This window comes from Nerophis ophidion, linkage group LG13 (genome assembly GCF_033978795.1).
Source record: "Nerophis ophidion isolate RoL-2023_Sa linkage group LG13, RoL_Noph_v1.0, whole genome shotgun sequence".
Taxonomy (NCBI): Eukaryota; Metazoa; Chordata; class Actinopteri; order Syngnathiformes; family Syngnathidae; genus Nerophis; species Nerophis ophidion.
In genome coordinates, this window is record NC_084623.1 from 46,896,046 (window position 1) to 46,910,715 (window position 14,670).

General features: G+C 39.4%; 1 protein-coding gene across 2 annotated transcripts; it reads right to left on the bottom strand.

Annotated features, from left to right (window-relative positions):
* Positions 1-2,781: 2,781 nt before the first annotated feature.
* On the bottom strand, positions 2,782-8,747 carry LOC133564648 (gastrula zinc finger protein XlCGF57.1-like). 2 transcript variants are annotated; one of them, XM_061919105.1, is made up of 3 exons: positions 8,685-8,747; positions 8,480-8,601; positions 2,782-6,058 (listed from the first exon to the last, which is right to left on the bottom strand). In XM_061919105.1, exon 3 carries the CDS (start codon positions 6,024-6,026, stop codon positions 4,818-4,820), a length of 1,209 nt encoding a protein of 402 aa, XP_061775089.1. In that variant the 5' UTR covers positions 6,027-6,058; positions 8,480-8,601; positions 8,685-8,747; the 3' UTR covers positions 2,782-4,817. The 2 variants fall into 2 exon arrangements, with proteins under 2 accessions (XP_061775089.1, XP_061775088.1); XM_061919104.1 differs by having other exon boundaries at positions 8,480-8,741.
* Positions 8,748-14,670: the final 5,923 nt, after the last annotated feature.

Sequence of the window (14,670 nt, forward strand, 5' to 3'; positions counted from 1 at the left end):
GTGACATGCAAAATCCATCCATCCATTTTCTACCGCTTATTCCCTTTGAGGTCGCGGGGGGCACTGGTGCCTATCTCAGCTACAATCGGGCGAAAGGGGTTGTACACCCTGGACAAGTCGCCACTCCATAGCAGCGTCAACACAAAATCGAGTTTCAGATAATAACAATAATAATAATTCAAAAATATCAATGGCATATCAAACACAATTTAAATACAAATTGAATGCCTCTTTTCTATTTGCAGCCTTCTGAGGGTAAATATCAAAAGAAACTTTTTTCCACAGGCTAATAATATATTTAAAAATAAAATAACAATAATGAATGAATCAAACATTCAAGCCTTGAATTAGCAAGATAAAATGCATGAATTAATTATTGCTCAGTTTGCTACACTGATTTGCTTTAACACTGAATGTGGTACAAGCAACGCTTATATAACTTAAAGGCCTACTGAAATGAGATGTTCTTATTTAAACGGGGATAGCAGGTCCGTTCTATGTGTCATACTTGATCATTTCCCCATATTTTTGCTGAAAGGATTTAGAAGAGAACATCAATGATAAAGTTTGCAACTTTTGGTCGCTAATAAAAAAGCCTTGCCTTTACCGGAAGTAGCAGACGATGTGCGCGTAACGTCATGGGTTGTGGAGCTCCTCACATCCTCACATTGTTTACAATCATGGCCACCAGCAGCGAGAGCGATTCGGACTGAGAAAGCGCCAATTTCCCTATTAATTTGAACGAGGATGAAAGATTTGTGGATGAGGATAGTGAGAGTGAAGGACTAGAAGAAAAAAAAGACAACGGCAGTGGGAGCGATTTAGATGTTATCAGACACATTTACTAGGATAATTCTGGAAAATCCCTTGTCTGCTTATTGTGTTACTAGTGTTTTAGTGAGATTATAAAGTCATACCTGAAAGTCGGAGGGGTGTGGTGACCGCCAGTGTCTCTGAAGGACGCCATGGAGGAGCCAAGAAAGTTGCAGCTGCCTCTTTGACAGCTGCAGGAGGAACGACACAAGCTCCACTCATGTTTACGGTAAGACCCAAATTATTACCACAATTTTCTCACCGAAACCTGCCGGTGGACATGTGGTAGAGAAACATGTTCGCTTGACCGCTCTGTTCCATATTAAAGCTTCACAACAAACAAAGAAACAGCAGCTGTGTTTGTGTTGCTACAGCTGGCTGCAATACACCGCTTTCCACCAACATCTTTCTTATTTGTAGTCTCCATTATTAATTGAACAAATTGCAAAATATTAAGCAACACAGATGTCCAGAATACTGTGTAATTATGCGATAAAAACAGACTACTTTTAGCCGTGATCGGTGCTGTGAGAACATGTCCGCTACCACCGGTGACGTCACGCGTACGCGTCATCAGTCCGCAACGTTTTCAACAGGATACCTCGCGGGAAATTTAAAATTGTAATTTAGTAAACTAAACCGGCCCTATTGGCATGTGTTGCAATGTTAATATTTCATCATTGATATATAAACTATCAGACCGCGTGGTCGGTAGTAGTGGGTTTCAGTAGGCCTTTAACACTGAATATGGAACAAGCAACGCTTATATAACTTAATAGTGCAAAATCAACTTTTGTAAAACAAAAGAAAAAAACATCAATGGTATATTAAATAAAATTTAAATAAACAATAGAATGTCTCTTTTGTATTTAAATCCTTCTGAGGTAAATATCAACATTAACTTTTTCCACAGGCTAATAAATTTGAAAATAAAATAACAATGAATAAAATCAACCATTCAGGCCTTTTTACTGCTCAGTTTGCAACACACTGATCTAATCTAATGTGCCCAAGCCAGATACCTGGCATCTTTTCTGGGATGCTAGTTAAAACCCCTCGAGGGGGGCGGGGTTTGGTGGTAGCAGGGGGTGTATATTGTAGCGTCCCGGAAGAGTAAGTGCTGCAAGGGGTTCTGGGTATTTGTTCTGTTGTGCTAATGTTGTGTTACAGTGCGGATGTTCTCCCAAAATGGGTTTGTCATTCTTGTTCGGTGTGGTTTCACAGTTTGTCGCATATTTTTAACAGTGTTAAAGTTGTTTATGCGGCCACCCTCAGTGTGACATGTATGGCTGTTGACCAAGTATAGAGTGCATTCACATATGTGTGTGTTGAAGCCGCATATATCATGTGACAAGGGCCTATCTTTTTTCTTTAATGATGTTTTGCTGATTTTTTTCAGCAATGTGTAAAAAAAAATCAATAGCTTTAGGACTATACAATATATAATTTAAAACACATGACTTATGTATTGTTTCTAGTTGTTATACACATATATGTATACATATACATATATATATATATATAAACATAAATATGTTTATCTCTCTCTCTCTCTCTATATATATATATATATGATATAGATATATAAATTGACTAAAAGAGTGCGCACTCACCGCACGTTCGTCCGACACTGCAGCGCGAGCGCGATGATGTCACGTTGTCGATGGGAAAATGCATTTTTAGACAAGATGATTTGCCTGAGCGACTAGGAAACCCCGAGAGTAACAAGTTGTATAGATTAGGGACGGCGTGGCGCAGTGGGAGAGGGTCCCTGGTTCAAATCCCACCTAGTACCAACCTCGTCACGTCCGTTGTGTCCTGAGCAAGACACTTCACCCTTGCTCCTGATGGGTGCTGGTTAGCGCCTTGCATGGCAGCTCCCTCCATCAGTGTGTGTGTGAATGGGTAAATGTGGAAGTAGTGTCAAAGCGCTTTGAGTACCTTGAAGGTAGAAAAGCGCTATACAAGTACAACCCATTTCTCATTTATTAGAAAGGACACATTTAAAAAAAAAAAACACACAAAAAAAACTTGAGACTTCACGTGGGCCGGATTTTGGATGCTGACGGGCCTTAGTTTGGCGACCCCTGATCTAAACAATACCATACAATAAAAGTATTTTTTTTTTAATACCGCTGCCAGGTATTTTTTTTAACACTTTTATTGTAATATTTTCAGAATGTGTTTGTTCTATTTTTGGCCAAAGTAAGACAATGAAAACCATCTGAAGTTGTCTTCATTTTTTTGTTTTAATGCCATGATTTTAATAGTCTGGCCCGCGTGTGCACAGATTTCCTTCCATGCGGCCCCTGAGCTAAAATGAGTTGAATACCCCTGATACAGTATTACAGTATGTAACAGCTGCAGCGGAAAAAAAGGGGGCAGCATAAAATAGAGAGTAGATCCAGCAGAAATTAGACATTATAAACAAAGAGAAGTAGTTAACATAATCAGAGAAATTAAGAGGGGGGCTTGACAGAAAATAATTGAGAAGCACTGTGTTACACACACAACAATGATGTCGCACATGTTATATGTGGTGGTGGTGTTAAAAAGTCAAAGTTTACCAAGTTTTGACCGTTTATTTAAAATGTTCCTAATGTTGTCATTTGTATTTTTTATACTGGTACTTTTAGGCGAGTTTTTCATCACACACACTGCAAAAAAACAACTGATGTTTCAGTCAGTGTAGAACAGGGGTCGGGAACCTTTTTGGTTAAGAGACCCATGAAAGCCAAATATTTAAAAATGTATTTCCGTGAGAGCCAAATAATATTATTTTAACACTGACTACAACGAAATGCGTGCATTTTTAAGTACGACCAACATATTTAGAGTACAATAAGTCTCTTGTTCTTTTTGATAACATTGTTATTCTGAAGCTAACAGATAAAAAATTAAAAAAAACTTCTTACCATGAATGCGACTTCTATAAAACGGATGGATGGATTAAAATGCATGAGAATGTTTTACATTTTGAACATTATTTTTAACACTGTGAATACAGCTGAGATAGGCTGCAGTACCTCCTGCGACCCGAACGGGACAAGCGGTAGTAAACGGATGGATGGATGGAGTACCAGCGGAATTATTGTGTTAAGCAATGTCAGCTAAGATTTATCAGAGAGCCAGATGCAGTCATCAAAAAAACCACATCTGGCTCGAGAGCCATAGTTTCCCTACCCCTGGTGTAGACCTTTTCATTCAACATTTAATTAAAAAATAAATAAATGTACACAATCTTCCATACTAATGCATGTACTTAAAACATGTAATCTAAAAAATCTATAAACGATAAAACCATTAACAAGATTGTGTTGCACACACACAACAATGTCGTGTTATACAATCAAAGACAAAGTTTGGGCAGTTTTTAAAAAATCTTGCATTTTCATAGGAGCTGAGCCGGAAGGCAAAGCTCTCAATTTACCGGTCGATCTACGTTCCCATCCTCACCTATGGTCATGAGCTTTGGGTAATGACCGAAAGGATAAGATCACGGGTACAAGCGGCCGAAATGAGTTTCCTCCGCCGTGTGGCGGGGCTCTCCCTTAGAGATAGGGTGAGAAGCTCTGCCATCCGGGAGGAACTCAAAGTAAAGCCGCTGCTCCTTCACATCGAGAGGAGCCAGATGAGGTGGTTCGGGCATCTGGTCAGGATGCCACCCGAACGCCTCCCTAGGGAGGTGTTTAGGGCACGTCCAACCGGTAGGAGGCCACGGGGAAGACCCGGGACACGTTGGGAAGACTATGTCTCTCGGCTGGCCTGGGAACGCCTCGGGATCCCCCGGGAAGAGCTAGACGAAGTGGCTGGGGAGAGGGAAGTCTGGGTTTCCCTGCTTAGGCTGTTGCCCCCGCGACCCGACCTCGGATAAGCGGAAGAAGATGGATGGATGGATGGATGGATGGATGGATGGATGGATGCATTTTCATTTGCTGCTGCTATTTTCACTTGTCTTTCTTACACTGATCATTTTAAGAGAATATTTCATCACACACTGCAACTCACACTTCCTCACCAGTGTGTGTTCTCATGTGCAATCTTAATTTATCTTTTCGTACAAAACCTTTAGCGCAGATTACACAAGAAAAGGGTTTTACACCAGCGTGTAGTGTCGTGTGTCGTTTTAAGTGTGACTTTTGTGTAAAACTTTTAGCACAGATTGAACAAGACAAAGGTTCTTCACTCGTGTGTGTTCTCATGTGTGTTTTCAAATCGCACCTTGTCGTGAAACATTTACCACAGCTTGAACAAGAAAACCTTTGTTCACCGGTGTGTGTTCTCATGTGTCTTTTCAAATGATTATGTACTCTAAAACCTTTAGCACAGATTGTGCAAGGAAAAGGTTTTACACCAGTGTGTCTCGTCATGTGTGCTATCAAATCACTATTTTGTGTAAAACCTTTAGCACAGATTGAACAGATGACAGGCTTTTCTCCAGTGTGTGTTCTCATGTGTCTTTTCAAATGACCAGTTTGTGTAAAACATTTACCGCAAGTTGAACAGGAAAAGGGTTTTTCACCAGTGTGTATCCTCATGTGTCTTTTCAGCTCACAACGGCGACTAAAATGTTTGCCACAGTGAGAACATTCAAAGTGTGTGTTGTCAGTGTGACAAGTTGTATCAGCTTCAGAGTCTTCATCATCAGTGTCAGGAGAGTCTGACGTCATGTCATCACTATCCGATAGTGGAGCTAAGAGTTTTCCTGCTTGTGATCCTCCACAGTGGTCTCCATCAGCTTCTGTTGTCATGTGTTGAGTTGAGCTGCTGCTTGGAGGCTCCATCCCTCTCTTCTCCTCACTTTCACTTTTGACCTCATCATCTTCACTCTTCACAATGACACAAGTCAATGGCATCTTAAGGACATCAACCTCCTCTTGTCCTTTAAGATGCTCTCCATTCTGACTGATGCTGTGTTCCTCCTCTTCCTCTTTAATGTGTGGGGGCTGAAGCGCTTCATCTTCCTTTTTAATTTGGGGTGGCTGTAAATCCTCTTCTTCATCTTTAATGTTAGAGGGCTGTGGCTCCTCATCTTCCTTTTTAATATGGGGTGTCTGTGAATCATCTTCTTCCTCTTTAAAGTAAGAGGGATGTAGTTCTTCCTCTTTAATGTGGGGTTGTTGTGGTTCCTCATATTCTTCTTTAATGTGGGCAGGATGTGGCTCCTCTTCTTTGCTTTTAATATAGGGGGGCTGTGGATTCTCCTGCTCCATCCTGGAGGTTTACTACTGCTGTTCACAGACGTCTGCAGGACACAAAAAGACAAACACATGATTTAGAGAAGTGGTTCTCAAATGGGGGTAACTGCTAATATGTAGCATCATTTGAAAAGTCACCTGCTAATAACTGTTTAATAAATACAGTTGTTGTCAATTGAAGTGAAGTGAATTATATTTATATAGTGCTTTTTCTCTAGTGACTCGAAGCGCTTTACATAGTGAAACCCAATATCTAAATTACATTCAAACCGTGTGGGTGGCACTGAGAGCAGGTGGGTAAGGTGTCTTGCCCAAGGACACAACAGCAGTGACAAGGATGGTGGATGCGGGAATCGAACCTGCAACCCTCAAGTTGCTGGCACGGCCGCTCTACCAACCGAGCTAAACCACCCGCTAAATTGACTTAGTTGTGATTTCCTTCGCTGCATGAAAGTTTAAAATGAGCATATACTAATGCAGTATGAACAAGAATGTTTTAATGTAGACACATAGAATCATCTTCATACTGCTGTGATTATATGTATCAAGTGTTCATTCAAGGCTAAGGCAAAATATCGAGATATATATTGTGTATCCCGATATGGCCTAAAAATATCAAAATATTTTTAAAAAAGGCCATATCGCCCAGCCCTAACCCGAATAAGTTTTTCAAGTTGTTTAAATCGAGGTCCACATTAATCAATTCATGGTCATCGCCAATATCCTTCAATTTATGTAAGAACCTGGCTTTGCAAACCCCATCTAACGTCAGGCTGCAGAAAACTTTCACATCCTCTTTCAAACTTCCCAAAATTGACGTCATTGTCGAAGCAAAAGTGCGAAAAATATTTAGAAAACTGCCACAGGCGAATAAACAAAGTTATAGTCGGGACAGAGTCGGGACCCACGATGGACCGCTCGCCTGTATATCGGCTGGGGACATCTCTGCGCTGCTGAGCCGCTTCCCCTTGGGATGGTTTCCTGTTAGCTCCACTATGGACGGGACTCTGGCTACTGTGTTCGATCCACTTTGGTCTGGACTCTCACGGTTGTGTTGGATCCACTATGGATTGAACTTTCACAGTATCATGTTAGACCCGCTCGACATCCATTGCTTTCGGTCCCCTAGGGCAGTGGTTGTCAAATGGGGGTACGCATACCCCTGGGGGTACTTGAAGGTATGCCAAGGGGTACGTGAGATTTTTTTTAAATATTCCAAAAATAGCAACAATTCAAAAGTCCTTTATAAATATATTTATTGAATAATACATAAACAAAATATGAATGTAAGTTCATAAACTGTGTAAAAAAAAAAATACAACAATGCAATATTTAGTGTAGACAGCTAGATTTTTGTAGATATGTTCCATAAATATTGATGATAAAGATTTCTTTTTTGTGAAAGAATGTTTAGAATTAAGTTCATGAATCCAGATGGATCTCTATTACAATCCCCAAAGAGGGCACTTTAAGTTGATGATTACTTCTATGTGTAGAAATGTTTATTTATAATTGAATCACTTGTTTATTTTTCAACAAGTTTTTAGTTATTTTTATATCTCTTTTTTCCAAATACTTCAAGAAAGACCACTACAAATGAGCAATATTTTTGCACTGCTATACAATTTAATAAATCAGAAACTGATGAAATATTTTACTTATCTCTTTTTTTCAACCAAAAATGCTTTGCTCTGCTTAGAGGGTACTTGAATGCAAAAAATGTTCACGGGGAGTACATCACTGAAAAAAGGTTGAGAACCACTGATTTAGAGAAATCCAACTTTGCTTGGCCACATGAGAAAATGAGTGTACTTTCCTTTGTTGGCTTGGTTTTACAGTAACTTCATTGTATTGTCAATTAACAACCTCAAGATGGACGTTTGTTCATTTCTACTTTAACTGACTTTTCATTTGCCAAACTAAATAAAAAAAAAATAGATTTTAAAAGGTATGTAACAACAAATGCAATGGATGCCGAGTGAATACGGTTAATAATGTGAGAATCCAGTCAATAGGAACCTCAGCAGTTGGAATAGAACTTACTTCACCAATTATTTATTTTGTTTATTTTTATGGTGATACTTATGGAGTATATTGTGAATACATTTAGAACCGGAAGTGAACAACACTTTTAGCAACTGTTATTTAAAAGAAAAAGGGGTAGGATTTAATAAGCTCTGCTTCTTCCTACTCCTTTTCGAACATGTTAGAAAGAGAAACTGGAAATTGTGATGTATCATGTTGTATGCTTGCATGTTCCAAATAAACACAAACTCAAAACAGCGTCCAGTAGTTGACGTTGTAGCTCGTTGTCGTTTGTTGGAGAAAGTTCCTCATCGTACTCTGCTATCTTTTATTCTAACACTAAAAAGGATTTCTTTCACGGCTGCAGTTAGCTACTAATTCACCAACACGCTCAGCATTTGTATATTGCCCATGATCACACAATAACACACTTTAACACTCACTTGTGTTTGCTTGGCGATGTGTCGATAACTTCCGGGTTTCTTTGTTGGCAGCTAGCAAGCTAAGCTAACTAGCATGCTAAGTTAGCCTCGGAGTCTTGAAACTTTACGGAGTCAAGTTCATCCTGACAAAAACAATAAATAAAGTTTAATTTGTCATACCTTTAAACGAATAGATACACAAATAAAAATGAAGGGATTAACGCACGGATTAAAGAGCACTACTGCTCCGCCAGAGTCTGCGCATGTGCAACGGGTAGCTACGTCACTTCCCATTGACCCCTTCTTCTTCGTCTTCTTCTTTTTTTTTATTTATTTAATTTTTTTATAAGCCTTATTCACAATGTTCAACATTTACAAACAAGGAAAAAGAAACAATACAAATCAAAAACAAGTACAGAAACAGTACGATACAGCGCCAGGGGGTTTTAAACTCAATAAAGCAACTACAATATAATCCACTTCAAGAAACTCCTCAAACTTAGTGTTTACAAAGTACAAAAGATGAAGAACCATAAAATTTGTTTTAATTTATTTCATCCATCCATTCATTTTGTAGATAATCTTACTTATCTCACCATATGAATATTAGTGAATTACCGTATTTCCTTGAATTGCCGCCGGGGCGCTAATTAATTTAAAACCTCTTCTCACTCCTGCGCTTACCAAAGGCATGCGGTAAAAGTAAGCCTGCGCTAATTATTTTAAAACCTCTTCTCACTACAGCACTTACCAAAGGTATGCAGTAAACATTTGAGTGTGATGTAAGCTTGGACCTTAAATCCTACTGAATAGCTCTTAATCTTCTTCCCTTTATGCGATTTCAAATTACCGGTATTGAAATCAGCCTCCTCCATTTTGAAAATGATGACAGGGAAAATGTCACTCGTGATGTCACGAGTTTGAGCAGGCGGTAATACTAAGCATGCGCTAATTATTTTGTGAAGCGAGTTTGCCCCGGCAATAATTCAAGGCAGGCACATACTATATGCCCTGCGGCAATTCAAGGAAATACGGTATATTTATTATACAATCCCCGTTTCCATATCAGCTGGGAAATTGTGTTAGATGTAAACGGAATACAGTGATTTGCAAATCATTGTATTCCGTTTATATTTACATCCAAACTAGGGCTGGGTGATATATCGATACACAGGATATATTGCGGGTTTGTCTCTGTGCGATATAGAAAGTGACTATATCGTAATTTTCGAGTATACGTTCTCACGCAGTTGCTTTTAGCTGCGGGCATTACACTACAGGCTCTTCTCACTTTTTCCTGTCTCTCATTCTTAAAGACAAGCAGGCGCACATTCTTACATACGTCACATACTGTCACGTCATACGTCACATACGTATACGCCCTCGCCCAGCAGAGAGGTAGCAGACTGGGCTACGTTAGCTGCTACGAGTGGGAATAAATAAATAAATAAATGGGTTGTACTTGTATAGCGCTTTTCTACCTTCAAGGTACTCAAAGCGCTTTGACACTACTTCCACATTTACCCATTCACACACACATTCACACACTGATGGATGGAGCTGCCATGCAAGGCGCCAACCAGCACCCATCAGGAGCAAGGGTGAAGTGTCTTGCTCAGGACACAACGGACGTGACGAGGTTGGTACTAGGTGGGAATTGAACCAGGGACGCTCGGGTTGCGCACGGCCACTCTGCCCACTGCGCCACGCCGTGGGGAGAGAAAGAAGGTGCAGGTCTGGTAACAATTGAAGGAAGACTTAATTCCCAATAAAATCAGCCAGGGGGTCCATCGTCTGGCGGTGGTTCGGCTTCAAGTGGGAATATGTCGAACAGACAACCGTAATTTGTCAAGTTTAAGGCAAAAGCGTTCAATAAGAAGTAGCATTAATGCTAATACGTAGCATCATTTGAAAAGTCAATCGCTAGAGAATGAAGAGAATTTAACAACGTCCGTAGTAACCTACCACATAGTGAAGGACGAATACTATTTGATTTCCTATTATGCAGCTCATTTTTATTTGACACTTAAAATGTCTCTGACAATCTTGCACTTTATGTTTTGGAAATCAATCAATCAATGTTTATTTATATACCCCCAAATCACAAATGTCTCAAAGGACTGCACAAATCATTACGACTACAACATCCTCGGAAGAACCCACAAAAGGGCAAGGAAAACTCACACCCAGTGGGCAGGGAGAATTCACATTCAGTGGGACGCCAGCGACAATGCTGACTATGAGAAACCTTGGAGAGGACCTCAGATGTGGGCAACCCCCCCCCTCTAGGGAAATGACTTGAATGTTTGTGCCATTGCTTAATAACTTTGGTCAATTGACTTAGTTGTGATTTCCCTCTCTGCATGAAGGTTTAAAAGTAGCATATGTGAATGCAGTATGAATAAGAATGTTTTAATGTAGACACATAGAATCATCATAATGCTGTGATTATATGCATCAAGTATTCATTCAAGGCCAAGGCAAAATATCGTAATATTTATCGTATATCGCGATATGGCCTAAAAATATTGCGATATTTAAAAAAGGCCATATCGCCCAGCCCTACATCCAACACAATTTTCCAACTCATACGGAAACGAGGTTTGTATATACATAACTTACTTCAGTAATTATTAATTATTTATTGTTATTGTTATTACATATATTGCATATTGTGAATAAATTGAGAACAGGAAGTGAACAAAGGTTTTAGCAATGTAAAGCAAAAGGGGTAGGATTAAATGAGCTCTGCTTCTACCTACTCCTTTTCGAACATGTTGAAAAGAGAAACTGGAAATTGTCATGTATCATGTTGTATTCATGCATGTTCAAAACAAACCCATACTCAACTCTATTCAACTCAACAGTAGAATGCAATATATATATATATATATATATATATATATATATATATATATATATATATATATATATATATATATATATGGCGCAATGTGTAAAGCCATAGGCTCACACAAGTTCCGTAAATAAACCAAATTTGGAGTACAGCATCATAGTTTTCACAGCTTTTTGGTTGTTAGAGGTAATCTATCCATCTATCTATCTATCCATCTATCTATCTATCTATCTATCTATCCATCCATCCATCCATCCATCCATCTGTCTATCTATCTATCTTTATACATACACACACCCGATAAAATTCAGAATATTCATATATACACCTATGTGTATACTTAGATTACCAAAAAATTTGTTGGTACAATTTTGTTGAATTTCCATCAAGTCTTCACGGTTTGATCTCATATTTTTAGAGATGTCCGATAATGGCTTTTTTTGCCGATATCCGATGTTCCGATATTGTCCAACTCTTAATAGCCGATTCCGATATCAACCGATACGATAAATACAGTCGTGGAATTAACACATTATTATGACTAATTTTGTTGTAATGCCCCGCTGGATGCATTAAACAATGTAACAAGGTTTACTAAAATAAGAGAACAACTTCAACTGAAGTTATGGAAAAAAGTCCCAACATGGCACTGCCATATTTATTATTGAGGTCACAAAGTGCATGATTTTTTTTAACATACCTCAAAACAGCAGCTTGGAATTGGGGACATGTTCTCTTTGAGATAATCCTGATACCCACTACAACTACATCAAATACTATACTTTGACTTTTACAAAGTGCATATTTTTTTTTTTTTAAACATGCCTCAATATAACAGCTACAAAAACAATTAAAGCTGCAAGCAGCGTTGGTCGGGTCCGCCGTTGGCCGCCGCCGCCGCCGCCGTGTCCCGAGTCTCGATCTTAGTCAGACCTACATAGAAGTTTTTGTTTCATCACTCTACGACATTCCTAACAGAATTTACAAGCAGTTTTGTCTGGAAAAAGGTGACGGCTTTTTACAAAACTTTTATTTTGAAGGGGTAATTGGCAACTTCCTGTTGATTTTAACTGAAAGATGCCAATTATCAAAATGTAGGTCTAAGTCAGACCTACACAGAGGTTTTTGTTTCATGTCTCTACGACATTCCTAACGGAAGTTACAAGCAGTCTGTTTTTTGTATCTTCCTAGGGGGCGCTATCGCGCAATTTTTATTTTTGGGGTTTGGTTACCTAATAAGTTGGTCTGCCGCTCCAGACCAATGTGTGTGCCAAATTTGGTGAGTTTTGAAGCATGTTAAGGGGGTCAAATTAGGGTATTGTCTGTGTTGTATTCCTAGGGGGCGCTAGAGCACAATTTTGAGTTTTGGGGTTTGGTTTTTTCACTAGATCGCAATTTTTGCCAGTCCTGATGTGTGTGCCAAGTTTGGTGAGTTTTGAAGCATTTTAAGGGGGTCAAATTACAGCTCAAAGAGGTAAAAATGATATTTTTTTGGAAAATTTGCGCAGGGGATCTTTGAAGGCGCGTAAAATCAAACCCTTAAAACTTATCACAACTTTGTCCGACCACTTTTTTTAAAAGGGTTCAATCTCTCTCCTGTGCGAGTTTGAAGCCGAAACGACAAACGCACTGGGAGGAGTTTCGATTTGAAAAAGGTTACGGGTTTTCACGAAAACTTTTATTTTGAAGGGGTAATTGCCAATTTCCTGTTGATTTTTTCTGCTAGCTGTCAATTATTAAAATGTAGGTCTAAGTAAGACCTACATAGAAGTTTTTGTTTCATGTCTTTCCGACATTCCTACCGGAAGTTACAAGCAGTTTTGTCTATGTTTTCTTCCTGGAAGCAGTTTTTTCTGTGTTTTATTCAAAAATTGCGCTAGAGCGCAATTTTGAGTTTTTTTTTTTTTTTTTTTCATTAGATCGCAATTTCTGCCAGTCCTGATGTGTGTGCCAAGTTTGGTGAGTTTTGAAGCATTTTAAGGGGGGCAAATTACAGCTCAAAGAGGCAAAAATTGCATTTTTTGTGAAAATTTGGCTTTGAATGGGTTTTTGAAAATTTTTTGTTGATTTTGGCCCCAGAAGATACAATTATGGAATTTAGGTCTAAGTCAGACCTACATAGAGGTTTTTGTTTCATGTCTCTACGACATTCCTACCGGAAGTTACAAGCAGTCTGTTTTTTTTTTTTCCTAGGGGGCGCTAGAGCGCAATTTTCATTTTTGGGGTTTGGTTGCTTAATATGTTGTGGTGTCACGGTAGACCGACGTGTGTGTCAACTTTGGTGAGTTTTGAAGCATGTTAAGGGGGTGATGTTGGGGCGCGACGGTGCGGAATAAAGAAAGAAAGAAAGAATAATAATAAGAAACGTTACAGATTCAATAGGGTCCTTGCATGGCAAAGGACATGGATGTCCTTTGCCATTGCAGGGCGGACCCTAATAATAATAAGAAACGTTACAGATTCAATAGGGTCCTTGCATGGCAAAGGACATGGATGTCCTTTGCCATTGCAGGGCGGACCCTAATAAAGGCACACAGCTTCAGTCCAGAGTATACTAGAGTAAGAAAGTACACAATAACATAATCCTCCTTTAGTGCAAGGCTGCCTGGTATACTGTAAAACAGGAAATTATAAACTGGGCTCAATCTGCCCTGCTCTAACGTATTCGTGTGAGTAACACAAATGTGCTGCAAGCTAGTGGTGAGTGCTTGAAGTGGCCTAGCAGTCAGAGTTTGATTGATTGATTGAGACTTGTATTAGTTGATTGCACAGTACAGTACATATTCCATACAATTGACCACTAAATGGTAACCCCCGAAAAAGTTTTTCAACTTGTTTAAGTCGGTGTCCACTTTAATCAATTCATTTCAGAGCTTCTGAAACGCTGTGTTGAGACAGGGCAGCTCCGCTCACTGCAAGCTGCAAAGTGTGCGCCATGCAGAGCAGACTAGCCACACCAAACTCCACCCTAGCTTTTGCCATATTGCATGGGCTTTCGCTTTGGGGTGGTTTTTGTTGCGCCCTAAAGCGTACGTGCAAAACAAATCAGTGATGTACTGAGGGGCCCAACCATGCAGCGCACAGAAAGTCGGGACTAAAATTGTAAACTCCATGCAGAATTTTACTGGAAGCCAATTAAGACTGGATAAAATGGGGGTAATGTGGGCTGTTCTCGGTGCACCGGTCAAAAGTCTGGCAGCCGCATTTTGTACCGTCTAAAGTCTCTTTATTGTTGACTTGTGGAAAAGAGTGAAAAGAGAATTACAATAGTCAATATGAGACAAAATGAACGCATGAATTGTCATTTCGAGATCCAATTTTGATAGCCACTTTCTCACTTTAGAAATATGTCTGA

Bases quoted from the DNA above. Each gene is read 5' to 3' on its own strand.
- LOC133564648 (XM_061919105.1), bottom strand. From the start codon at position 6,026: ATGGAGCAGGAGAATCCACAGCCCCCCTATATTAAAAGCAAAGAAGAG.